At 42.6% G+C, this 27,470-nt stretch overlaps 1 protein-coding gene across 1 annotated transcript; it reads left to right on the forward strand.

The window, feature by feature from the left end:
* scinlb (scinderin like b) lies at nucleotides 1–27,470 on the forward strand. Its single transcript, XM_052010830.1, has 17 exons — nucleotides 1–112; nucleotides 4,390–4,573; nucleotides 4,653–4,807; nucleotides 9,963–10,124; nucleotides 12,138–12,287; nucleotides 12,384–12,473; nucleotides 12,609–12,741; nucleotides 17,156–17,244; nucleotides 18,722–18,937; nucleotides 19,031–19,164; nucleotides 19,255–19,345; nucleotides 20,468–20,638; nucleotides 21,843–22,017; nucleotides 23,368–23,489; nucleotides 23,621–23,698; nucleotides 24,503–24,563; nucleotides 26,179–27,470. Exons 2-17 carry the CDS (start codon nucleotides 4,393–4,395, stop codon nucleotides 26,346–26,348), a joined length of 2,178 nt encoding a protein of 725 aa, XP_051866790.1. The 5' UTR covers nucleotides 1–112; nucleotides 4,390–4,392; the 3' UTR covers nucleotides 26,349–27,470.

Below are 27,470 nucleotides of genomic sequence, written 5' to 3' on the forward strand. Positions count from 1 at the left end.
CTTCTCGATAAAAAGCTGAGAGTGGAGACCAGCCCAGTTGTGTGAGTCTGGAATTTAGCATCTGTGCTTGATATTACTACTGGAACCGGAGCCTGACCTCGCCTCATTCTTAGTAAGTCCTACGCTCTTACTGATAGTGTTCCCCTCGCTGTGCAATATTTTGCATGGCTTGGCGGGTCTGTTTTTATTTTTATTAAGAGCTGATTTTATCAGTCTCGCAGAACAACACCTACTGGATATCTTGCGATGGCGGGGGATCTGCATTTGATAGGTTAACTCAGAGAGTTGGGGGATATTCTGTTTGTCTTAGAGAATGTTGTAATTCATGCAAACTGCAAACAGTCTCGAAAGGCGGGCGCTTTGTTCAGATTTCCATTCGCAGTACTTGGGGGAAGATGGCTACCTTTTTTTGTTGTATTTGTTGGATAAAAGCATATGAAATGTCTGGCGTTGCGCTTGTAACGTTAGTAATGGGTGTAAATCAACTCTGATGGAAGTTCACTCCGATTTTAGGGGGTCTTTGAAAAGATCTGGGAAAGTTGCTGGGAAGAAACAGAACCAACAAAATAGGGCTAGGAATTTTGTATTGGAAGGGGGGCAGACCATCTAACTACAGGGAAAAAGTTTTTTTTTAAGAAAACACGTCGGTTTAGGAAATGCAGCCATTCCCTTCAGAGGCACTGAAGATGGGTGTGTTACGTTCTACAAACCTCAGTCGGTGAGAACTGTTACGGACTAACTCGGTGCAAATTGTTACACGGTGCAGGCTGTACTGTTCACGTTCCAGGGCGTGGCCGTCGTTGGCACTATTGACATAGAGTTGCATAATGGTTCGTGGAGAGCCATTCGGTCCATTGAGGCAATGCTGCCAGCCCACGTCTTGCACTTAAACCTGGAATCCTGCCGCGGCTGATCCAGTTCCCTAGTTGAAAACCGACACTGAATTTGCCTCCACCGCCGAGGGTAGCCAAGCATTCTAGGTGCCAAGCACTTATTTTAAAAGTTTGTTTGATATCACCTCTTTCATTAAACGTATCGCCTGCTTCTCGGTTCCTCTACCAGTGGCGACAGTCCGCTCTCTGTCGAGTCCTGTTATTTTTAACACTGCTATCAACACCACTTCCACTCTAAGGAGAACACCTCTTTATTTAATCGCCCTTAGAGGCGAGAGTCTAGTCTATACAGGTTGTAACAAGCTAACTTGCTACGTCCCCCTACAGACCGAACTATGCAGGGTGTGTTTTTTTCCAGAGTCAAAAGTGCATTTAATAGGTGTCCTCTTCTCTGAAGAAGTGAGATGTGGCAGGGAAATTTAATTTAGCAGCACTGAGTAGCAATTGTTATTAGCAGCTTTGTGGGTGCGGCCAAACAACCGAGAATTAGGCTAACAAGAACAAGTTGGGAACACACACACACACACACACACACACACACAATACCAGAACTACCTCAGCAGGTCAGGCAGCGTCTGTGGAGAGAGAAAACATCACCGTTTCTGGTCTCCCTCAGCAGACGCTGCCCGACCTGCTGAGTGATTCTGGCATTGGCCCCGTGTCAGAGTTTAAACGTCTGCAGGGTTTGAGAGCTTGTTGCCAACCTCTCGTTTTTTTTCGAGCTGCGATGATTTGTGATACAAAAGAAGGAATGGAAGTTGGGACTGGCTGGTTAAAATGTGCAATACTTGGTATAAAGTTAAAGGCGCGTTGTTTAGGAGACTTTTTATGATGGGAACGCGTCCAACTACGCAGTGAGCATATTTGCAACAGGTTGCAGGCTTCAAAAATAAGCGACGCACTCAATTCTTCCATATGTTTGTCCCAAAGAGCTGGGAGTAGACACGAACGCGGCAATAGCCTCTTCTGACGCTTGACCCGCTCCCACTGTCAGTGTGGTACAGCGGTCCCCTTCTCTTACCCCCCCCCCCCCCCCATCTACACTCGGTCCGGCCAAAAGACAACTCTCGGCAACCCCAGCGCCGCCACCCTAACGTACTGAAGCCCCTTTTAAAATCAGGGGAACTTTGCTGTTGGGCAGATATACGGAGAGGGAATTCTCAGCAGGATAGAGACTCCCACCTTTCCCAGGTCCAGTATCCCTGGGTTGATTGGGCGTTCGGTGGGGGGGGGGGGGGGGGGGGGGTAGCTGGTTGATATCCGAGGATGTTGACTCAGAGCAGAGTGGGCGGATCCATTTGTAAATCTGCATGTTCTTTGACTACAGTTTAGGGTTCTTCTGTCACTGGAGAGGGAGGGTCAGGATCAGGCGAGAAAGCCTCTTAAATATTGTAAATACGGGATTGGGGTAGCCCCCAGGGAGCCGCACGAGTGGCATCGGTGCTGTGTTTTTATATAAAAAGGTAACACTAATGATTGATCTGTACAAGAATGTAAAGGCTTGCACTGTTTTATTACTGTATATAGTGCGTCTTTTATTATGAATAAGGTTTATTTTGGAATATAAAAAAAAGTTTGAACATCAGGGCAACAGCAATGCGAAGCCCTGCACAATTACAGATTTTAAACCACTTGTGTCCTGCCTTCATTCTTCAGTGCTCTCAGACTTTGTATCTCTGAGAACCTCTACCAAGCCATTTGACATAACTTCTCAAAGAGCCCTAATTTTCCAAGCCGCTCATTCTAATTGTAAGCCAACTTAATGGTGAATCTACTTTGCTATTAAATGATATTCCTGTGATAGAGTGCACAGAGCAATATTCCAGATGTAGTATTCCATGTATTCAATTTGTTGGTATTTTGTTTGAAACCTCCAAATACAATGGTGTAGATTCATTTATATATTGTGGCTTTACTTGTGCTAATCTTTAAAAGAACAGGTTTGTTTCAGACTTGTCCATGGTTCATGAAAGAACATGAGCTTTTTTCCCCACAAGTTATTTTCTAATCTTCCAGAACGTACTGCTGTGTTAAACTGCAGTTGCCACCCCTCTGCCCATCCTAGCTCCCAGTCTGTGATCTGCAGCCTTTTGGATGTGTCATCACTGCATGTTTTTGAAAAGATGTTCTTCCACAACTGACTTCCTGAATTGCATGGGGGGGGGGGGGAAGTGGTGGTGAATACATATTAAAATAAGTGCATTAATAAGCAAATTATGCTGTGAGGAAAACATTGCTGGCATGAGAGGAGGTTAAATCAATCCACATGACCTAGATTATATATGGTGACAGTGAAAATGTCTAGAATGTAAAAGGGCCACAGACCAACGTTGACTGTTTCTTTTTCCACAGATGCTGCCTTACTTGCTGAAATTTCCAGCATTTTTTTTAGATTTCCAGCATTTGCAATTTATCATGTAATAAACTGGCCCTGGTTTAAAAATCTGTCTCATCTCTAAAATGATGTAGACTTTTTTTCTGATAGTGACACTAATGGTGTTGCTATTGTCTAGTCCTGTGTCATTAGCTGAATTTATCTCTGGTGCAAATGTACATTTTGGAGTAAAATAAAAATAGAATTTATTGTTGGTTTTATTTGACGCATTTTTCCCTCTGGTTTTATTTGACGCATTTTTCCCTCCATTTCCAAACTAAAAGCAAACTGGATAAATTATTTAATTTTGTGGAGTTTTTAAATGAAGTCTTGTATTTACTTGTGGACTTCCTCAGGTGTTGTCCAATTCCGTAAGAGTTGAGCACAAATTGGGGTCTTCAGGTTTCTGATGATATTCAGAGCCCACCTTTTTGTTTTCTCTTGCTGTGTTAGAGAATGAACTTTAAAGTGGTGTGTTGAGAAATAACCCCTCCCTCAGTCCTTGCAGGAAACCATTTATGATCCTCTCTGAATCCAAGTGGTGCTGCAGTAAAGTATTTATTGCTCAGATTCTGCATAGTGTGAAGCTTTCAGACATGAGAGAATTTTCTGCAGGCATTGAACGAGAATGTAAAACTTGGCACAGGGATGTTGGATGGGGCTTTTATTTAGGGAATAAATGTAGATGTTTTCCAACTGTCCAAAAGGGTTTTCTGCAGGAGGTCAATACTTGTAGTTTAATATTGTTCTCAAATCACTGGATCTGCTTGCTCCTCTAAAGTCAAAACTGATCTTTGGAAAAGGTTCAAATTTCAGATTTATTGCAACAAGTCCTTTATTACTTTCCTCTTGTGAGTGTGTTACTGACCTTTAGTGAGTGTCTGAAATGCATCAGAATGTTCCCTACCTCTAATGTAGAGTGGTTGGGAAGTAACAGTGCTTTTGAGATTGAATAGAATGTAAATCTGTCCTGTTTAAATTACTTGATTTTTGTTTTGCTTTGAAACAATTACTGTTGGCAGAGTACAAAGGAAAACAGATCTGTGGCTTAGCATTAAATTTATTAGTCCTGTTAATTGTTTCTATCTCCAGTTTCTCCATTGTCTAATTTCTCATCTGCAGGCAATGGCATGTCATGTGGCATTTGAAAATGCTGGCAAAAAGCCAGGGCTTACCATATGGAGGATCGAGAACATGAACCCTGTCCCAGTTCCTGAAAATCTGCATGGGAATTTTTACATTGGTGATGCCTACATCGTATTTAATACAACTCCAGATTTTAAGTATCATATCCATATGTGGCTGGGTATGTTTGCATTCATATTTTCAGATACTGCAGCTCTTTTTTTGTGTGTGGGTGGACTTTGACAAATATTTTCTTCCAGGAAACCAGTGCCAACAAGATGAATCTGGATCTGCTGCCATTTTCTGTACCCAACTGGATGAAAGCCTCAAAGGTGTTCCTGTGCAGCACAGGGAAACACAAGGCAATGAAACAAGCAAGTTCCTGGGCTATTTTAAGAATGGAGTTGTATACAAGGTAATGTGGATGCAAGGTAATGTGAACTGTCTTTTCTCCTTGGAGCAACAGAGGATGAGAGGTGACCTGATAGAGGTGTATGAGAGGCATTGATTGTGTGGATAGTCAGAGGCTCTTTCCCAGGGCTGAAATGGTTGCCACAAGAGGACACAGATTTAAGGTGCTGAGGAGTAGGTACAGAGGAGATGTCGGGTAAGTTTTTTTTACTCAGTGGTGAGTGTGTGGAATGGGCTGCCGGTAACAGTGATGGAGGCGGATACGGTAGGGTCTTTTAAGAGACTTTTGGATAGGTACATGGAGCTTAGAAAAATAGAGGGCTATGGGTAAGCCTAGTAATTTCTAAGGTAGGGACATGTTCAGCACAACTTTGTAGGCTGAAGGGCCTGAATTGTGCTGTAGGTTTTCTATTGTTGAACAAGCTTGGAATCTTGCACAATGTCAGTATTGAATATTGATCTATTCTTGCTGAACTGGTGAAGTTTGGCTTCCCTCACTGAAAACTTTGGGCAACACAACTTCATTTGTTGAATAGATGGGGTGTTTTCAATAAATTTTAGTGTCCATAAAAGACATTTATGCTGCCTTGTGTTCACCAATGGACATGCTTACTTATTTAGTAAGGGTTCTTTATTTTCAGTATAAATGCAACCAGTTAGCCTCTAGATTTTAAAATCAAAGTGCTGGAAATACTCCACAGGTCAGGCAGCATCTGTGGAGAGGGAAACAATCTTTCAAGTCAGTAGCTTTCAATCAGAACTGGTATATTTTGAGTTGTGGCGAGGAGGGTGAATGGGTGGAAAGTTGGATGATGACACTTTTGGAACAGTAGTTAGTTGGTGAACAAGGGCAGTTAGAGCAAGGAAAAGGAACAAGAGTTGCTAGAATGCAGAGCTGTTGCTGGAAGTCTCAAACAAAAGAATTCTGGAAATATCAGCAGATCAGGCAGTATCTGTGGAGAAAGGAGAATCAGAGTTAATATTGAAGTGGATGGTCTTCCATCAGAGGTGGCTAGTTCTAATGCAAACTGGTCTGAAACTGTGTTCAACTCCTACTGCTGTCTGTAAGGAGTTTGTACATTCTCCCTGTGTCTGAGTGGGTTTCCTCCCACATTCCAAAGACTTATGGGTTAAGAAGTTGTGGGCATGCTATGTTGGTGCTTGAAGTGTGGTGACACTTGTGGGCTGCCCCAAGAACTAATAAAAGATTATCTTAAAAATGTGACTAATAAAGATATCTTGTCTTCGAGCTTGTATTGGTCTTTGTTGGAAAGTATAGTAGGGTCAAAGTGGGAGTAGAATGGAGAGTAAGTGGAAGGTCAGGGTCGCCCTTGTGGGCAGAAGCACATTACCCAACTCTATCCTACTCCCACTCTTCTAACAAAACATGCAATATGTACTCCAAGACCACTCTGTTCTTTTACCATGCGCTCTTATTTACATTCCCTCTTATTTTTCCTACCAAAATCTCAGCATTTAGTTTCAGCTGCTACCGATCCTCCAGTCTGACTATATTTCCTTGGTCTATTACTGTCCTCCCACAGTTCCATCATGGAGACGCAGCATGAGAATGGGCCCGTCAGCTCAGTCTGTGCTGACCATTGGTCACCTAACTCCACTTTGATGCTAATCCTGTTTTTCTTCTTATTTCCCCCACATTCTCATTAACTCCCCCATCACCCACCTACACACTAGAGGCAATTTAGCAGCCAATTAACCTGTCTACAACTTAGCCAGTTAACTGTCTACAAATTAATATGTATCAATATCCATTCCAAAATAGTTTTTGATAATGTATTCATCATAAAATGGGTGGGATTGAGATGGCTAAGGTGAAATTGTGGCATTTTAATGGTCTTGTCATACAGTGTGTCCATAGAACAATACAGGCCCTTCGGCCCACCATGAGGGGCTGCCCTTCAAACCACACCTAAGACTATCTAACCCTTTCCTCCCACATATCCCTCTATTTTAAATTCCTCCATGTGCTTCAACATGTGGAACAGCAGCCAGCAAAGTTGCCCACACTTCAGTGAAAGGTACAATGCAAGTGTGGCTGAAAACTTGTGCAGAGACTAGTAATGATTTGAGATTCTTTGCTTGTAGGGGTGGTGGCAACAGACACGAACAATCTCTACAAAGGAGAGTTGGGATGGACATGAGAATTTACAGGGGAATTGGCCTAACAGGGTTTCTTTACTAAGATGTGCATTGATTGCTCTCTTCTGTGCCATTAGCGATTTTGTGGAAATAGGATGTATAAGTAAAACAAAGTTGTGCTTAAACTGTGTGCTTCTGTGATTGGGTCATATCTTGAAACTAATTGCAGCCACTGTCATGGGGGCTACACATGAGCCCTGGCAGTGACTTGGAACAAAGCAAGGCTGCTTTTTTGTAGAACATAGAACAGCACAGGAACAGGCCTTTGGCCCACAATGTTGTGCTAAACTAATTAGGCTAATGACACCTAACTAAACTAATCCCTTCTACCGGCACATTGGCAATAACCCTCCATATTCGTGTGCCTATCTAAGCCTCTCCTCAAATGCATGCACTCTAGTATTGGATATTTCAACCCTGGAAGAAAAATACTGGCTGTTTATTTATGCCTCATGATTTTTATGAACTTCTATCAGGTCTCCCCTCAGCCTCTGATGCTCCAGAGAAAACAACCTAAGTTTGTCCAACCTCTCTCTGAACAAGAAAATCGGGTTGTGTAGAAAAAACAATTTGGTGTCTTATCAGAAGGATGATTGGGAATAAGCTGTATGGAGCAGGTAGAGCTGAAAAATTAAAACAAAATTTGTTCCCTTATTCTCACTGTTCAAAGTAATAAATGAACAAAGTCAGGACTTATCTTGGAGATGATTTTAAACATTAAAGTTGCAGTATTCGACTGTAATCAAAGGAGTGCCAGATCTTTGTCTGCAAAAATTAAAGTACACTTCCCTGCTGCACGTACTTGTAGAACAAAGTTGGAGAGCATTTTTGTATGTTAAGTCTTAACTCCTCTCCATGGCCCAGCAAGTCTCGTACTATGCAGGCAATTGAGAACAGGCAAAATTGATGAACAAGTTTTTAATTTGGCCATTAAATAAGATCTGTCAACCTTCTCAGAGCATCAGCTTGGGTGAAGACGGGCCCTGAGAATATGACACCAGAAGGTTTTGTAGGAAATTGAGGTTTGTCATTCCTGGAACAACATTTAGGGAAACTTGCTGATGGAGGCTATTTAGTCATGATGGTACCACTTCCTGTTCACATTTCATCTTGCCTCAAGACAGAAGGGTATGAGAAAGGGAATCGATGGGACTAATTACATTGAGCCTGGGTCAGGGGAGGTTCCAGGGTTGTAGTCCAATTCCAGCCAAGCAGGAATCCTACTCAAACCAACACAATAAGGAAGTGGAATTATTTTAACTTGCCTTGTCCAATCAGAAGGACCTTTTGAATACATTGGATCAGAACATTCTATTGTTTAAGATTTAATGTTTTCACTTCTACTTCTCTGTCTGAACATTCCAAAATCAGTCCTGGCTCATCAGTTGAGGTCTGGACTACTTGTTTAGTAATATAACTGCTTTGTCTGTCTGTGTATACAGTGGTGAGTTTGGGGTCAGTAAGACAACCTGGGGCCTCTTACTAAAATCTTGGAAGTAACTTTCATGGTGTTAATGCCTTGGAGTTGTTGTGATTCAGTTATTCATTGTCTCAACATTTCATCTGTGTGAGCAGCTTATGTAGAGGATGAAATATAATTTTTCTTTTCTGGGAGCTCTCTGACTTTGTAAATTTAGGCTCATTGAATTCAGAAATGGAACCTCCATGAGGGATGGAAGGTTTAATCAGCTTTGTATTTAGTTGCTTACAAAATGGAAAAATTCAAAAACAAGCTATTGTGGTGACTCGCCTTACTGGTATCAAACCGGCTCCCGAGATCGTGAGTGTCGTCGGAGGCCCTGACCCAAGATGGCACGGGGCCCTCTTCTCCATCGTTGGGCTAGGAAAGCCTGTGTGTGGGAAGGTCAGGTGACCCGCGCATGATGTCAGTGTGGGAACTGAAGCGTGGGAAGAGCTTTGGTATTAAAAGGCACCCTGCACCCCTGTCGAGCAATCGACTTCTGACTCCAAGCAACAGACTCAGTGTCTTTATTCTATAGTAATGTAGCTAGCCGCTACATTGATGACCCCGACGCGTCATGCCACCCAAGTCATAGTTTATTTAATTCTGGCTTTCGTGATGGTATCGCCAGTTCGGGGGTGGGGGGGGTGCGCGGGTTATGTGGCGACTCACCTTACCAGTATTGAACCGCCTCCCAAGATTGAGCTTCATTGGAGGCCCTGACCCAAGATGGTGCGGGGCCTTCTTTCTTCATCATTGGGCTAGGAAAGCCTGTGCGTGGCATCAGTGTGGGAACTGAAGCGTGGGAAGAGTTTCGGTATTAAAAGGTGCACCGCACCCCTGTTGAGCAATTGACTTCTGACTCCAAACAACAGACTGTGTCTTTATTCTATAGTAGTGTAACTAGCGGCTACACTATATATATTTTGTTTCTTAAATTGTTGTGATGGGGAAACCTGTTTTTCCATTTTTTTTAAAACCACCTTTGATTAGTTTAGTGTTTAGTTACTGGAGTGTAAGGAGGCTTAAACGTGAACTATCCTAACAACGTAGGATAAATTGGGAAAAGCTCTGCATTAGGAACACCAATGTGAAGCATTGATTGAGGAGGAGCCAACTATGCCTGGTTTCCCAGTTCACATTGCTGTTGTATGTGATGTTTGGAGCTATAATTTGTATTTTGGATTTTCAAATGTCCCTAGTGTTAGGAGGATCCCCAAGCCTGAGGCTTTGGATGAATAAAGGATGAAGCAGCCTTTATTGCACCAGTGTGATATCTGTATAGGGCATATTTGCGTAAGATGGTCTGAGTGTCTCACATTTGTCACAGAATTGATCTGGAATTAGGTTGAGTATCGTGAATGCTTTAAACTTGAGACCGAAGTCCTAAATCTGGATAAGGGCAGACACACAGCAAAATTTTATGTAATTCATTCTAAGTTAAACCTTTTTGAAACTTGCATCAGTATGACAGAAGCCTGTGAGTTTTGAGATATTTTTGTCCTTTTATCTAAGCTGTATTTTTGCCCTCTTGCAGGAAGGAGGCATTGCATCTGGGTTTACACATGTAGTCACCAATGACATCAGTGCAAAGAGGCTGCTGCACGTAAAAGGCAGACGAAATGTGCGTGCCCACGAAGTACCTTTTGCGTGGTCCAGCTTTAACAAAGGAGACTGCTTCATTATTGATGCTGGAGCTGTGAGTACAACCAGTTAGTTGTGAAAGAGTGGTAGTGGGTTCTGTTACGTGTTACTCCTTGGCTCTTTCAGCAATTGCACCCTCCATATTATCTCTGGTTACCCTCTGTATTATCTCTGACAAGGATATTCCAGGGTCCTCCACATTGCTGAGCAGTGGCAGCTATGCCACTCTGCTGTGTTGTCTTGGGCTCTTCCTCTCCTTCTAAAGGCTCTGTCTGATGGTGGGCACCATTCCATAGGTGCCACCCAGTGTTTGAATTGACCAAGAAACCAACAGGTGGGAGCCCAGAAGGGCAGATGCTCAACCACAGGAAGATGTTCAGTATGATCCTTCTTCCTTGCCTGTGGAATTTCAAGCTGAGGTTACTGGACCAAGAAAAAGGGGACACTTTTCAGTAGATTCACGCTCCCTGTCAATACAAAACCTAATAATCCAGAACCCTCTTGACCCCTCCCCCCACCTCAAAAACACTTTGGTTGAGAGCAGCAGCAACAACAGCAAAACCATTGCTGGGGAGGGGGATAGAATGGAGGACAGAGCCCTTCTCATTACAAAGGACCTGGACAAAGTTGGGAGAAGGTTCTTTGTACAGTGAAGGACTCTACCCTCCTCCCACACCTCTCCCTGGTATGGGTCCTCTCCTTCCTTGAAAGCAGTGAGTTGGCACGGAAATGATGGGTTGTGTGGAGTGCAGTGATGATCCTATGAGAATACTGGGTTCCTGTGACAATCTGTACAGTGGCTGTAATGGTATAGTTATTGGAAAACCTTTGTTGCTCCTAGTCATGCCCTATCTTGCCAGAGTGGTTTAGAACAACCCCATAACACAACTTGAATGATAACTACAGACTATTTTATGGAGTTGGGTGCAGAAACTACTAGGAGGAAAATGGGGACATCCCCATGGAGTTGGGAGCCCTCTTAAGCCTTGGGTCACCTGTAAATGGTCATGAAATAAATCAAGTGATGGCATTGAAATGGAGACCTGGACCTATTTGCAACCATGTATTTAGGAGCACAGAACACTGCAAGGGGCTCTGGCCAATCGATGAGTAGTACATGCTGTCTGGATTGACAGAACTGGAATGGAATCTCCACTTTACTTATTAAGTTGTTCACTGAGCAAGTTTGTTCTGCAACATCCACTTTCTTTCCACAGGTGCTGCCTGACCTGAGCGCTTCCAGCATTTTCTGTTTTTATTTCAGATTTCCAGCATCTGCAGTTTTTAACATTTTTAATACAAGCTGTACTTGGGTTCTATGGAATTTAATTATTGATTCTAATTTGTTTATTCTGCACTCACTGGAAGAAACTCTGGGTTACTTGAGTTCTCTCACCCATTCTTTACCCTGATGCATGCAGCTGAATGCCCATGTCACCAATATGGTGTCCTGTAGCGTTTGATCAACCGGGACTAGAATACTGCGCATTGGGGAGGTAGTGAGAAGGAAGGAAATGGACTGAGAATAAGAGTCAATAAAGTGGTGCACCTTGTAGAGCCATTGCCTTGCAGCTCCAACAACCCTGGTTTGACCCTGACCTCTGCTGCCTGTGTGGAGTTTGCAAGTTCTCTCTGTGACTGCATGGATTTCCTCCCAGGTGCTCTGGTTTTCCCCAAAGACGTAATCAGTAGGTTAATTGGCCATTGTGCACTTGTCCCTAGTGTGCAGGTGAGGGGTAGAATCTGGGGGGAGTTGATGGGAATGTGGGGAGAATAAAATGGGGCTTGTGTAGGATTAGTGTAAAAGGGTGTTTGATGGCTGGCATGGATTAAATGGGATGAAGGGCCTGTTTCAGTGCTGTGTGACCTTCCCCTGTATGAAGTGTGGTGGAGAGAAGGTTGTTTTAATTTTCATTTGCATACTAAAGTCAAAACCGATCAATGTATTCTGTAACAAAAAAAAAGTAATAGTGTACATATACTTAATCTGGCAAGTAAAGTACCCAATTTATAAGGTTTAAATCTGGGCATAGAGAACCCATGGTTATGGTTAAATTTGCAATTGCAGCACATTTATCAGTGGAATGGATCAAAGAGCAATATTCATGAGAAGCTCAAATGCTGTCAGCTTGCAACAAGTATCCGCGATAAAGAGAGAGGAGGACGCTCCAAGGTGCATGTGGTGGAAGAAGGATGTGAGCCCACAGAGGTCATTGAGGTAGGCATGTGGATAATGCATGAAGATTTATTGTAAAGTTTATACCATGCTGGAAGGATTCTTTTTGATTTAATGTTTCCTCTTCTTAAATGGCAGTTACTGGGTCCCAAACCAACCCTTCCAGAAGCACCTGTTGAAGATAGCTCTGCTGATTTGACAAGCAAGAAAAAAGCCACACTCCACATGGTAACACTTTTCCTTTTAAGATGTGTGAATTCATTGTCAAGTGTTAATGATGCAATTTTTGTTTCAATCAGCTGCAAAGCTTTCTTAAAGTATGATGTACATTGCAACCAACCTGGTTGATATGATTACTGTTAGATCTCCGATGCCAGTGGGGAGTTGTGTTTGACAGAGGTGGCTGCTGAGAGCCCATTTAAAATGGCTACACTTTCTACCAACGAATGCTACATCCTTGACAATGGGCCATGTGGCTACATAGCTCTGTGGAAAGGTGAGAGCTGGCTTTTAATAGTTGACTTGTGATTTAATTTTTTTCTTAAACTGCTTATTTTTATTACCTATTACTTTGACCCCCCCCCCCCCCCCCCCCCCCCATGATATACTGATTCTTTCCACACAGTCATGGGATGAGGCTGATACTGATTATAAACATAGCTCTGTAAATTCCTTTTTTTTAAAAACCATAATTGAAAAGCTGGAGAAACTCAGTGGGTTGGGCAACATCATTGCAAGGAAATGGGCAGTTGACGTTTTGGGTCAAGACCCTTCCTTCATTTGTCCAGGGGAACTATGTACTTGTACCTCAAGGTCTCTCTGTTCAACATTCTGCAGGGCCCTCATATCTGGTATAAAGGAAGATAACTGTAGTTGACGGTCAGGATATTGCACCAGGGTACTGTCCTAGGTCCAACTATTATCAGCTGCTTCAGGTCAGATTGCAAGGGATTGCCTAAGAAGAACCAGAACCAAAATCTAAATCTCGTCTTGGATTTCAGGCACAGACTACATCAATACTGGAAGTAAAAGGAATAAAACAGCAGTTGTCAGCAAATACCTGGCACCTGAGCAGGGTGATTACAATAAACTCCTGCCAGCAATGTTGGCATCCCATGGATGAACAGCAAAGAAAATGAAAACCTAGTTCGCAGAACACTGCTCCAGTGGTTGTGTTTGCTATCTGTCACTAGTTCCCTCCTCTCTATTTGATAACTTTTTTTTAAATTGGATTCCATATGAATTTTTGGATTGGATGACAATTTTGCCTACCCATGGTGTCCTGCCTACTCTATTGATCAGTCTGTGTATCTGACCTATTCTGTGTTTCACCAAGGCCCCAGAGGCTGCTTGTATGTCAATCCACCATTCTTCAAGGCTTGTACTGAGATTTCCCAGCAGAATAACTCGCCATTCCATGCGATCCTTGGGTCTATTATAGACAAAATTTGTAATTGCCTCTGTTTAATGGTGTAGAGCTGACATCCTCGATCCCAAGGGGCAGCCTAAGAAGAAAGCTGACAAAGTGGCTTTTATCCATTTTATGTGCTGCACTCACAGGCTCCTCTTGAGTAAAACCCCATTGTGTGATCATCTCTCCAAATACAATGCAAGTGTAAAGCTTTGCTTGCTTGGATGAATTTGATAAGATGCACAACTTGTTGTTCCCTTCTGAAGTAAAAGTGTAAATATTTACAATGGGTAAACTCCCTGTGGATTAGGAGCAGTCTTGTGCCAAAGCCCGAAGGCACTCAGTACTTGAAGGAAAACAAGGGGGTAACAGAGCAGTGACTTTAAATTTTTTTTTGTTGTCTGACATTTGTGGGTGTGATCCTGGCTCCAGTTTGTTTCTGCCATGCAGTGGTGCAAAAGGGTATCACTGGTAACAAGTGTGCTGAGATGTATGGTTTCAGTTAAAAGCTTTCTGCCTGGAGAATTGGGACTTGGTTGATCAGTCTTAAGATGCAATGGAAATTAATGGAACTGAATTTTAGATGTGGATGCTACTCATTGCTGCTAATATAGGGGCCAGATCACGCTGATAGCTAACTGGTGGGTGTAGAGAACCGTAGCTGCCTTGCTGTGGCCTGTGAACTGTAGTGTGGAACTTGCTGGATGTGGATTTGCCTGACCCCATGTTCTAGCCCTTCTCACTACCAAGTACAGGACATTCTGTATTTTGCTGAGCCAAAGAACCAGATGTATTTCATGTCTACTCCTCAACTACAAGGTGTGCCCCATTTATTAAAGGCAGAGTTATTTTTATTTGCTTTAAGAAATTACTGAAATAGTTTAATGTTTTAATCTTTCAACCATTTACAATTTAATCTGACAAGAGGTATCTAACACCATTAAGGCACAAGAGACTGCAGATGCTGGAATCTGGGGCAGCACAGGATACTGAAGGAGCTCATGAGGTCAGGCCGCATCTATAATCAGTCTAGGTGAAGGGCCTTGACCTGAAATGTTGACTGTCCATTTCCTTCTATAGACGCTGCCTGACCTCTTGAGTTCTTCCAGTGTTTTAACACCATGACCCAGGCCTTTGACAGCATGAGCTGACTGGGGATCTCGGGATGTGTGGCCTGGAATCCTGGTCATCGTTTTGAGGCGTTCAGCCTTGGGCACCAGGCTTCAGTTCTTGGAAGCCCCATGGCAGTGAAAGGATAGTGCAGCCTGGGGCTAACCCAACCAGTGAGTGTGGGCAGTGTGGTGGATTGAGCATGATCCAGCCCATTGTGTTTATGCCTCCCAGCATAATAAATTACCAACTGTTGCTGCAACAAATTCTATTATTGTGCAAGTGCTTCCAATGTACTTTGCAACATTTACGTCTACCCTAATGTTGATCTGGTTTCATTTCCTGCCCACCCATGATATGGACTGACTAATGCACTCTTCCCACTGCATAATGTTTGTGGTTTATTTCCACTTGCCTGGGGATCTTTGTTTCCTTCCCCTGATGCCCCCATGCCTTTTTGTGGTCACAAATCTATTTTAGATTAGCTTAGTTTATTATTGTATACTATTTACTCTGAGCTACGTGCTAACAAGCAACTTCATTGCACCTGGTGTATATGATAAATACAACAATAAATACAATGACAAGCACAAAATGGCAATCTAAGGAAGTGCAAAAGAAATAAAGTGACAATAGCAGAATAACCGAGGGGTAAAGGGACTGCCACACAGTGAGCTCTCACCAGACTGGAGTCCTTCTCAATGCAGTACATAAACAAATTTATAGGGGGATAAAAGCTACTTGTGGAGCTCTGCACCATTAACCTATGTGTTTGTACTTCTGGGTACACTCTTGGCTCAGCCCAGAAAAACCTGCTGAGCAAACACGTGGCAAACACTCTTGTTAATTTCAGCTTTACCAGACTGGTACCAGCCCTGATGTATTCATGAAGTGTTCCTAACCCATAACTAGGAGCAGTTCTTTGAATAATGACCTTTGCAGCCTTGTGTTCTGCCCTAAAGTTTACACACCCCTTTGTTCAACTAAATTTCAGTCATTTGTCTGGCACCAGGTATCGGCTAATTTGGCTTCCTGCAGATGAGATGGGCATTCAGTTCTTCTTTCCTCAAAGGTCAGCCCCTTATTGAAGCACACAAATCCTTGTCTCGCCTGTGTTTGGGTTTTGAGAATTTTAGAGTATTGGAATGATTTGGGATAAAGCAACTATCCTTTTTACTTTTTGATTTGCCTATAGTTAAGCCACTGGTACATCTTAAAAAATTTTCTACCTTTAATATTTCTTCTTGTCATGGAATGATTTCTAACTGCTGGACTGCTTCCCTTTTTTAGCTTTTGCTGTCACACCTCCCAGTTTGTCTGCATAGTTATAATGGAATGCAGGACAGGCCCTTCAGCCCACAATATTGTGCTGAACTAATTAAACCAATGACTCCTAGTTAATCTAATCCCTCTTCCCCACACATTGACCATATCCCTCCCTCCTTTGTATATTTGTGTGCCTATCTAGCAGTCTCTTAAACACTCTGCTATCTGCCTCTACGACCACCCCTGGCAGTACATTCCAGGCCCCCACCACTCTCTGTAGTTAAACTTGCCTCGCACATCTGCTTTGTACTTTCCCCCCCTCTCAAATACATGCACTCTAGTACTAGACATTTCAATCCTGGGAAAAAGATACTGGCTATCTATCTATAATTTTATATACTCCTATCAAATCTCCCCTCTGCCTCTGCCAGTCTAGAGAAAACGGGCCCCAGCTTGTCTAACTTCTCATAGCACATGTCCTCCACACCAGGCAGCATCTTGGTAAACCTCCTCTGCACCCTCTCCAATGCCTCCCACATCCTACCTATAATGGGGCAACCAGAATTGAATGAAATGCTTTAAATATGGCCTAACCAGAGTTTATTAAAGCTGTATAAATATTGGCAGAGATTAAGCTGGAACAGTTGCAAAACTGCTTCACAATGCACAGTATGATTTATGCAAATATAGCTGGCACTTTGCAGAATCCCATTTTAAACAGGCATCATTTTGCAAAAATCTGAGATGGGACCACTCCTTCTAAGGAACAGTTCATTAGCTTTGTGCAGCAAGTTGAATTTTCAGTGCATGTGGTCCACTTCAGAAGTTTTAAATGGCATCTAATTATATGATATACAATATTTAACAGGATGTAGCAAATAAAAAGCTAACTCCCATTAATTTTCATTTGGTTTATCTTGATTTTTGTTCTTGCATAACATGCAGAGGATCCTTTTTGACTTCCTCTGCTTGCATTTCAGCAAGAGGTCTGTGGATGTTGTGGGGATTTGTCATGCTGTCCTTTAGAGGTTTATGATTGTGTAAATGGTGAGGTCTGACATGTTATCTTCTAGTTGGGATTAACTGTCCCAAGTTCAGAAATAAACAGTTATTCTCTCCTCAGGAAAATCCTCCAACAAGTCTGAACGGAAGGTTGGATTTGAAACGTGCATGTTCTTCATAAACACAAAAAATTATTCAAAAAATACAAAGGTAAACAACTTTCCAGCATTTCACTGGTCACTTGGAGTGGCTAATGGTGTGTGACTGCAACTGTGGAAATGTACCTTGTGTTAAATAGTTTTTGATTAGGTTTCTGTGGCTACAAGATGGACATCAGTGACCATAGTTATATCTTGGTCAAGCACATATTTTAACAGAAAACTACCACATTTTTAATTGGTATTTTGCCTTATAGGGCCATAAACATCGCTGGAGGAATTTCTTTACAAGTTTCTCCAGCTCATCTGCCCTAACTGCTTGGTAGTGCTGTGGAAATGACAGGCAAAGTAGTAAAAATCTGCTGCATTTCTTCTCTTCCTCCACCACCCCCTCAGGATTTTTGTGCCATTTTCCACTGAAGGTAGTAAGTAACCAAGAGAACCCCTTAAATGCATCCCATAAACCTTCAAATGATTCAACATGGACAGGCTCCAGGAAGACTCTTCTAGTTCAACAGTTAAAATACCTAAATGCAGATTAATGGTGAAGTGGAATCTGACCTCTCACTTTTGATGTTAATGCATTCTTGTCCATTTAATTTATTTTCAAAGTCTGGTAACTCTTGGGTGGACCTATCAGAGATGAATCTCACAGTCTCACTTCTTCCTGCTAAGTTTATTGTGGGTATAGGTTTTTGTACAGCTACCCATTTCTCCTTGCATTGGAACTAAGGGTACATTTCCTCTTTCATTGGAGACGGAAGTGCTCAATTTCCATATAACTGGTTATCGGGTAGATGTGTGAATCAGTGTGCATGATATTAAACCGCTGCCTGAACATTGGGATCTTGCTTTTGTTCCTTTTTTTTTCCCCCTGTGTTTAACATTTGATCTACTGGGCAGATATGCAGACCAAAGACTTAGAAAATGTATTGCAAATATTTGTTTAGAGATTTTGTCCTTCAAGTAGCCAGAAATGCACCACCAGCCATATTGGGCAAGGGGTGGGTGAGTGAGTGAGGGATCCTTTTACCAAAACTTGAACCAGTAGCAGGGGCCTTGGCAAAAGCACAGAGTTCAGTGCCTGTTTTGAAGTTTGCCCCACTCCAAGACTGGTTTGCTTGAGGCAGCTCATGCCATCATAGTACAAGCAGTGGCACAGTTTTGTTTCTATCGACCTCATCCTGTTTAACAAGATGCTTGATATGATTTTGAGGAGCCTCAGACTTTTAAAATTGTAATGTGAGCTAAGTATCCCATGTGTCAAAAGCCACCAGTATAACCCACACCTCTGCTGTTGTGTGTGGAATGATTAAAACAGCAATGATTCTACACATGCACTCTGCTCCTGAGGATGGCAGGCTCCAGACAAAGTTGTGCAGGACATGGGAAAACACCCTCTCAATGTACTAATGTATCTTGCTTGTCCCAGTGAAAGCTGTACACTTTGTTAATCTACTTGTGGTGTTTTGTGTTGATTTGGTTAAGTGTGGGATGAACAGAGACTTGACTCCTGCCTTATTTTACAGGTAGAAATTCTTGCAGAAAATGGTGAGACAGCATTGTTCACTCAATTCTTTTTGGACTGGAAAGTTGTAGACCAAGCTGAAGGGCTTGGAAAAGTGTACACTATTGGCACTGTTGCCAAAATCAAATCTGTTCCATTTGATGTCACCAAGCTTCATGAGTCACCGGCTATGGCAGCACAATACAACATGGTGGATGATGGGTCGGGCAAGGTCCAGGTAACAAGTCAATAGCCATCAGCACAGAATCTTCATGCGCAAGGTTCTGGAGTCGGTATCTTGGATGAAAATGTCTCCAATGTCTCCCTGCAGATCTGGCGAATTGAGGAGTTCAAGAAAGAACCTGTTGACCCTTCATCATATGGGCAGTTCTATGGTGGAGACTGCTACCTTGTCCTGTACTCCTACAAATTGGGTGACAAACAGCAGCATCTCATTTACATTTGGTAAGCTGCCTCTCATGCACATACACTATAATTTTGGATAGACTAGGAAAGCTAGCCAGGGATGTTTCTAATATTTATTTACTTTTTAAGGCAAGGCAACAAAGCTTCAAAAGATGAGCTTGGAGCATCAGCCGCCCTTGCAGTTGAACTTGATCAGGAGATGAAAGGTCTGCCTGTCCAGGTATGTATTGTTCCCTTGTGATATCTATCAATCATTCATTTGCTCCTGTATTTCTGTTTATGGACACTTAAAGTTGAATATATTCCACTTCTGGCAACTTAAATGGAAACTGCATGTTTCAAACAAATAGATTTATCTATGTGGTGCTTGCCTTTGGTGTTGATTCTGTATGGATGTAAAGCAACAAAGGTAACTAGGCAGTGTACTTTCTGCTCATACTGAGCTATTGATAGATGTACAGAACATTACAGCACAGGAACAGGCCCTTCAGCCCACAATGTCTGTGCCAAGCATGATACCAAATTAAAATAATCCCTTCTACCAGCACATGATCCATACCCCTCTGCTCCCTGCATATTCATCTTCCTATCTTTTAAAGCCTCTTGAATGCTATTTATTGTATCTGCTTCCACTACCACTGCTGGCAGCACGTTCTGGATGCTCAACACACTTTAAAAGATCTTGCCCCGCACATCCCCTTTTTAACTTTCCCACCCAACCCCCACCCCACCTGCCCCTTGCCTTAAATGCATGACCTCTAGTATTTGATTTTACCCTGGGGGGGGAGATTCTGGCTGTCTACTCTATCTACGCCTCATAATTTTTATAAACTTCTATCAGGTCTCCCCTCTGCCAAAGATGTGTAGGGTGGTATGTTAATTGGCCACTATAAATTGCCTCTACTCTAGTTGAGTGATAAAACTTGTGGTTTGAAAATGAAGAGAAGTAAATTTGGATTAATGTAGTGAATGAGTGGTTGGGTCTGTATCCATACTGTATCTCTCGGAACTCCACAAGCAATGTGGATTGGAACTACCCTTAAAGCATGATTGCTCCGCCCAAAAAAAAATACACTCCAGCTGCATTGAAATGCAGACTGAATTTCGGCACTGTCCTTCCAATGAAGTAAAGACATTTGGGTGGGATTAACTGACTGGACATTTTGGAGCCCTTTGCTTGACCTCTTTCTCAGAACCGTGAGGCACTGGATCTCTTCCCTACATCAGGCCAAAGATCAACCCAGTATTTTCTGAGTTCATTTTTGGTTTCTGTAGCTCAGAACTGAAATGGTTTCTCAGTATCTTTATTGTTACTGGAAGGGGGTTGCTCTTTGTTCCCTAGGTACGGGTGACTCAGGGGCAGGAGCCTCCTCATCTGCTAAGCCTGTTTAAAGACAAAACACTCATTGTGCACCTTGGAGGGACATCCAGGAAGGGTGGGCAAACCCCTGTGGCACCAGTTCGACTTTTCCACATCAAGATAAGCTCAACTGGAGCTTCCAGAGCTGTTGAGGTAAATGAAGCTGAAAGAATCTTTTGGCAAAGGTGTATTGGTTTATTATTGTCACTTGTACATTGGGGGGAAAACTTTTCTTGCATACCATTTGTACAGGTCAATTCATTACACAGTGCATTGAGGTAGTACAGGGTTAAAACAATAACAGAATACAGAGTAAAGTGTCACAGCTACAGGGAAGTGCATTGCAGGTAGACAATAAGGTGCAAGGTCATAACGTAGATTGCGAAGTCAAGAGTCCATCTCATTGTATAAGGGAACCGTTCAATAGTCTTGTCACAGTGGGATAGAAGCTGTCGTTGAGACTGGTGGTATGTGCCCTCAGGCTCCTGTATCTTCTACATGATGGAAGAGGAGAGAAGAGAGAATGACCCAGGTGGGTGGGGTCTTTGATTATGCTGGCTGCTTCGCCAAGGCAGCAAGAGGTATAGACAGTCCATGGGATTGCCTGTATCCTAATGCTATGAACTGTGAAGTATGTTAGAATGATTTGGTCAAAAACAAAATACTGCAACTGTCAGAAATCTGACACAAATGATGGCAGGGCTGATCTTTGCTGGTTTTGGGCTGATGGGTTGGGGTGGGGCAAGGTGAGAGTGAGGGAGTTCCAGTGTAGAGGAGTTGTGAAGTTGGAGGTCTGGCAGACTAGTTCTCATTCTACCCTGCATAGGAATAGCAACCTGTGGCTGGTGTGCTTGTCCCAAGGGGCTGTCTGGTTGGTGTCCACAAGGCATTTCCCAAATGACAACTAGGAAGGTCAGTGAGGGAACAAAGTTTATGACAGCTAGCCAGCTTTGGAATAGATGCTGCCCCAGTCTCCTCTGACTGCAAAATCCTGCTGGCTTGGTTGTGAGTACCTGCCCCAGTGTTCAAATAGCTGTTAGCTGGGACTTAAGGCCATGACAAAGGCAGGTTGACTGCATGACTGGTGCCAGTCTGCAATTCCAGAAGTGCAGTCCTGGGACTGTAGTTTCTGTCACTTTGCAGTCCCGTACAAATAAGTCAGACAATGAGATAGAAGGGGTAGCTGAGAGTCAGCATAGTGGGCCAAATGGCCTCCGACATTAGGAAATGTGAGAATTTTTCAATCTATTTAAGGGGCTTAATTTTTTTTCATTTAGAGATAAAGGGAATTAAGGTACACATTTGGATTGCCAATACATCATAACGGCTGGTGTTTGTCTATTTTTGTGCTTTGCAGGTGAATAGTGATGCCGAGTCTTTAAACAGCAATGATGCATTTGTGCTGAAGACTCCACAGGAGACGTACATTTGGAAAGGCTTGGGTGCTAGTGCTCCTGAATTAAAGACTGCCAAGTACTTGGTCAGTGTTCTGGGGGGAAGTCCAACAGAGATCCAAGAAGGGAAAGAACCAGGTGGTGTTTTCAATTCCTTTAAATCAAAAGAATTTTTCTCTGGAATTTTTATTAATCAGGGTGTGGCTAGAGTGCAGACTGAGTAATTGAGGTGAGTAGAACAGGACACAAGGGAGAAGGGAATGGAGGGTTGGGTAGATGACATGGGATGAAGTGTGATAGGATGCAATAGATATAGATATCTTAGTCACACGTACATCAATACACAGTGAAATGCATCTTTTGCGTGGAGCGTTCTGGGGACAGCCCGCAAGTGTCGCCATGCTTCTGGTGCCAACATAGCATGCCCACAACTTCCTAACCTGTACGTCTTTGGAATGTGGGAGGAAATTGGAGCACCTGGAGGAAACTCACGCAGACACAGGGACAAAATACAAACTCCTTACAGACAGTGGCCAGAATTGAACCTGGGTTGCTGGCACTAATAGCATTACACTAACTGCTACACTACAGACGCTCCTGTGAGTGTAAATCTGTTGGGTCAAATGTGCAAGAATCTATACAGCACACAGGAGAACACTTGTCCCATCTTCACACCTTGCCTGTTATCTAGTTAATCTCATTCCACATAGCCCTGTTGTTTTCCTCTTCGTGTAATGTACAGAGGCTGTACTGTAAATATAAAGTAGGGAAGCAGTGGGATGGGGTGGAGTTTTGACCACTGACCTTGAACACATTTTTGGGCAAAATTATCCTATTGTTTCCATGTTGTAATTGTATGCTGTATAATCTTTCTTGCTGCCCTACTACTCTGAATTATCCTTGGTATGGCATAGGTGCTTCAGAATCACTAAGCCACAACTTGGAGTCATCGAGCTGTGTAGCACCAAAATGGACTCTTGAGCCCAACCTTTCTTTGCCAACCACGATTACTAACTAAACTAATCCCATTTTCTTGTATTAGGCCTGTATCCCTCTACTCCTTTCCTATCCTACCTATCCAACTGCCTTTTAAATGTTGTAATTGTATCTGCCTCTCCCACCATCTCTGGCAGCTCGTTCCACATTACCCGGCCAAGACCAGAAATGGGAGCAGACAGCTCCTTGAGCCTGCTCCATCATTTAATACTGTCACAGCCGATCTGATCTTGGCCTCTGCTTCACTTTCCTTCCTGCTCCTCGTAACGCTTGATTCTCCTAATGTCTTAAAATCCATCTATCTACACCTCAAATAATACAGGCATCAAATGCAATGTCCACAGTGGTGGTTCTGGTGCTCTGCAGTGTTGTAGGAGAGGCTGAAGAAGTCTGAAGACCCAGAAGCACCTCTTGGTTAGGAGGTGAGAGGGACTTCGCTGTGTAAGTTCCATCTAAGAGTTATAATTTGCTGTCTTGTTTTCTCCCAAACAGAAAACTTCTGGAAGGTTCTTGGTGGGAAGAAGGAATACCAGACCTCCAAATCCCTGAAAGATAAAGATACCACTCACCCGATTCGTTTGTTTGGGTGTTCCAACAAAACAGGAACATTTGTTGTAAGTTGAGGCCTTTTTGAACTGTGGGAAACTTTGAAATCATTTGACAAAAGAACTCTAAATTTTATTGTAAAAGCTTTCCTGGGTTAAGTTTCAGATGTGTTCTGAGTAATAATCACTTTTCCATATAGATTGAGGAAGTTCCAGGAGAATTCACACAGAGTGATCTGGCAGTTGATGATGTTATGCTGTTGGACACTTGGGATCAAGTAAGTTAAGGCTCATTTTAACTCGTTCTGCATTGACGTAAAGTTTTCCCCAGTGGTTTTGACGTGGCACCATGAAATGCAAACTGAATATCATGGCTTGGGTTCCTCCCTTCTGCTTATGCTGAAGTTCTACAGGTGTTCTTAACTCTCTCAGGCTTCATGCTGTATGTTACTGTCCAGTGATAACTGCCTGGATCTTTGTGACCCTGGGTACCAGGACAGTTTCCAGTCCAGTTGGCTCCTCTCCCCTGTGATCCCACCAACTAATTGTGCTGACCCTCCTGCCTTTTCTTGCCCCTATACCCCTCCTAGTCCCCCACAACCTCTGGCTGGTTGGCTCCTTTATCCCCCAGTGCCTGGGGAAGATCTGTTCAGGTCCCAACAAATTTCCTCAAGCCCCAAGGAGAGGTTGAATGTAATCCTGGCAGGCTGTCAGGATTTCTCCCAGTTTAAGGCATGGCAAATTTGGGCTCTGTCTGCTGCATGGTGGGTGGTGGAGAAAATGTGCTGGGGGGTGGGGTGGTGGTGTGGAAACCAGTAAATAGCCCATAATCAGCAACTTTCCATACGCAAAGCCATATCACCTCTGCGTGCGTCAAGAAATAAGTTTTTATTTTTTTGGGGGGGAGGCACTTGGATGAAATGTTATGTTTTACTTTGCGCTCACATTCTGTGAGCAAACTTTATTCTGTATTGCAAACTTTTGGGTGGTGATTTGTGAATTTCATAAGGGAGAATTTCTGTTACTGGAATGGGGGTTACCTGTGCAGTCAGGAGGTGTAATTTTTTTTCTACTTTTTGTAGATCTTCCTTTGGCTTGGCAAGGATGCCAATGAAGTGGAAAAGTCTGAGTCCCTGACATGCGGTGGGTAGCTGGGGAGGGTGTGAACATATCAGTGACTTTCGTACTTGAAAACTAATTTACACAATTTGCAGAATTGCTAGTCTTTGTTTAAAGCCCTCACTTTTTTGACGGGTGGGGGTGGTGGAGAAAGAAGGCAATTCTGTACCGGCTATTGCTTTGGTCAGCAGGAGAAGTGGAGAGTCATTCCTTGAACTTGTCCATTTAAACAAGTATTGAACACCTTAGTGATGTCAGTGTGTCCCTTTTATTTAATTTTATTTCTATTCCTGGCCTGTCTTTTTAAAATTTAGCATTATAGCTGTTGGACTCATTATCTCTCATCAGGAGGGAGGCCACTTGTACATTGAACCTGAATTCAGATTGGCCTGTTGACCCAGTTGTACAGTCTATATTTGTAGGGTGTTAGAGTTTGGAGTGATCATGAACTATTCACAAATATTGCATTAATATGATCTTCAGGCTTGATATGCACTGGATGCATGTGATGAGTTAGTTCAAATAATTTGAATTTTGATTTACTAGCGATGTTGTGGTTTGAGTATTTTCTTGAATCCTCTCCAATAGAACTTTAATCAATTACAGAGGAAGGGAAAAGTTCCTTGAGTTATTCCAGGTATATGATGATACGAGGAGCATAGATGGAATAGGTAATAAGGAACTTTCCCCATAGGAGGTGTCTAAAACCAGAGGGCATGGGTTTGGTGTTGTGGCAGGGGGTTTAGATGGGGTATGAGGAAGAATATTTTTTATTCAGAGAATGGGTGATTGGAGTCTAGAATGCACTGCCTGAGTAAGTAGTGGGAACAGGCACTCACACTCAAGTATCTAGACAAGCACTTGAATTTGCCAAGGCATGAGCTAAGTGCTTGTAAATGGGATTAATATAGGTGGGTACTCGATGAACATGGTGGGCTGAGGACCTGTTTCTGTGCTGTATGATTGTAGGACTTTGTAGGGAGAAATTGCTGAACTAACATTTGTTTATAGTGGAGAAAGCATTAACAAAAAGCATGAGAAAGCCATGCCAAAAGTCTAAGAGTAGATAATGGTATTACAGACCAGCTATTTTTCTCCAACCATCAATTAAGTATGTTGGCATAAAGGGAAAGAACATGTTTCTCTCTTGGAGGAACTTCCTATACCAAACAGTGTAGTATTGGTGAACATCTTTGAATAGGGAGCTGCTCTTCAACTTGCCTGGATTTGTTGCCCATGATGTTTGCATGCATCTGAGAGGCTGGAGTGCTCTCTAGAGAATAAAGCCTGGGCAACAAGCTTTGGAGTTTACTGTGGTTCCAAGTCCCTTCCTCTTCCTCTCAGGTTGGGTCCAAAGGAATGACACAGTTGATTTTGCAAGGAGGGAAATCAACTATGTTTTAATCAAATCATTTTTTTTTCTTCTTGCTAACTGAATTTTGGGAGCAAACACAAATAATTGCAAAGAAATCTGTGATCCTAGTTTTGCAAGATTTCTGACAGATACCTAGCCTCAATTCACTATGATAATTAAAAGAATGTTTCAGTGACTGGGAAAACATTCAAAACGAATGTAAAACTGAATGCTGCTGCTTGTATCACTTTCTCCAAACTATTGCATTCATTTTCTTTCTTGCAGCAAAGAAATACTTGGAAGCTGATCCATCTGGACGAGACTTGGGGACTCCCATTGTTACTGTGAAACAAGGAAATGAGCCACCAACATTCACTGGCTGGTTCCTGGCTTGGGACTCCCACATGTGGGATGTGAGCCCTCTGCAAAAGGCTCTGGCTAAGTTCCAGGTGTAGTGATAAGGGATTACACAAGTTCCCTCTTTTTTTTGTTTGCATGTTCTAGCTGCAATGCATTGAAGCATTGGGTTTTCTAGTGCCAGTAGAAATTTGGCAACCTATTCCACAGTTTAAGGATATATGAGTGACAATATTTATTCACTCTTCTGCTTCAACACATCATGAATAATATTGGTAATAATCACAGTTTCAAAGTTGCCCCTGTTGTTGGTTTAGACTTTTTAAAAAAAAAACTACAACATGTGTACCAAAAAACATTTAGAAAAACTAGCTACTGATTGACCCAGTGCAATCATTCCTTCCAGTGGTGCTGTAATTCTGACCTTATGCTAGACCGGATAAAAATCCATTTGGGTTGAGCCAGTTAGAAAACCTGAAATAAGGCTACAGTGTTGCATGTGATACTCCAGGCTATTACCAGTCAAAACACTTGAAGAGTTTTGACCACCTCTTACTACTTGCAGTAAAATAATGGGACCTGAACTGACTTGAAAATGGGAAGTGTTTGCAGGGAATCAATGTGATGCCCCTGTAATCAGTTGGTGAGGGGTTGTAAATGTTTATGACTTGGAAATAGAAGATATGGACAGATCTCACACACACACACACACACACACACACACACACACACTCTCTCTCTCACTCTCATTTAAGATCACTGTCAACCCTGGAAGTGCCTTGTATACTGTTGAGCACTTGGTATCAATGTCAGATGCAGGCTTGAGGATGGCTTGGTTGCTTGCTACATTTTGAAGTCAGAGGGATGCAACATTGAAAAGTAATTGCTTTTGCAAAAACAAATATCACTTTGCACTGCATTGTAAAATTCCAAAGAATATTCTAAACCTCTGTGGCCTTGTGTTTAGACTGAATTTCTTATACTTGTTTGGGGGGGGAGGTGTTTGAGCAATGGCAATATTGAATTGTCTGCTGCCACCGTCACTGAAGCGATACTGCTGGTAAATGGCTTTCCAGTTTTTGCAGAGAGCAGGGGAATTTTTGGGGTAAATTTTAGCAAGGCTTCTGCAAAATTGCTTGGCTCAGAAAAAATATCATGTGTCTTTGTTTATTCTTGCATTGGAGCCTTAATAAAGTTTTTATTTGGAAAATTTTAAACAA

Source organism: Pristis pectinata, chromosome 3, assembly GCF_009764475.1.
Source record: "Pristis pectinata isolate sPriPec2 chromosome 3, sPriPec2.1.pri, whole genome shotgun sequence".
Taxonomy (NCBI): domain Eukaryota; kingdom Metazoa; phylum Chordata; class Chondrichthyes; order Rhinopristiformes; family Pristidae; genus Pristis; species Pristis pectinata.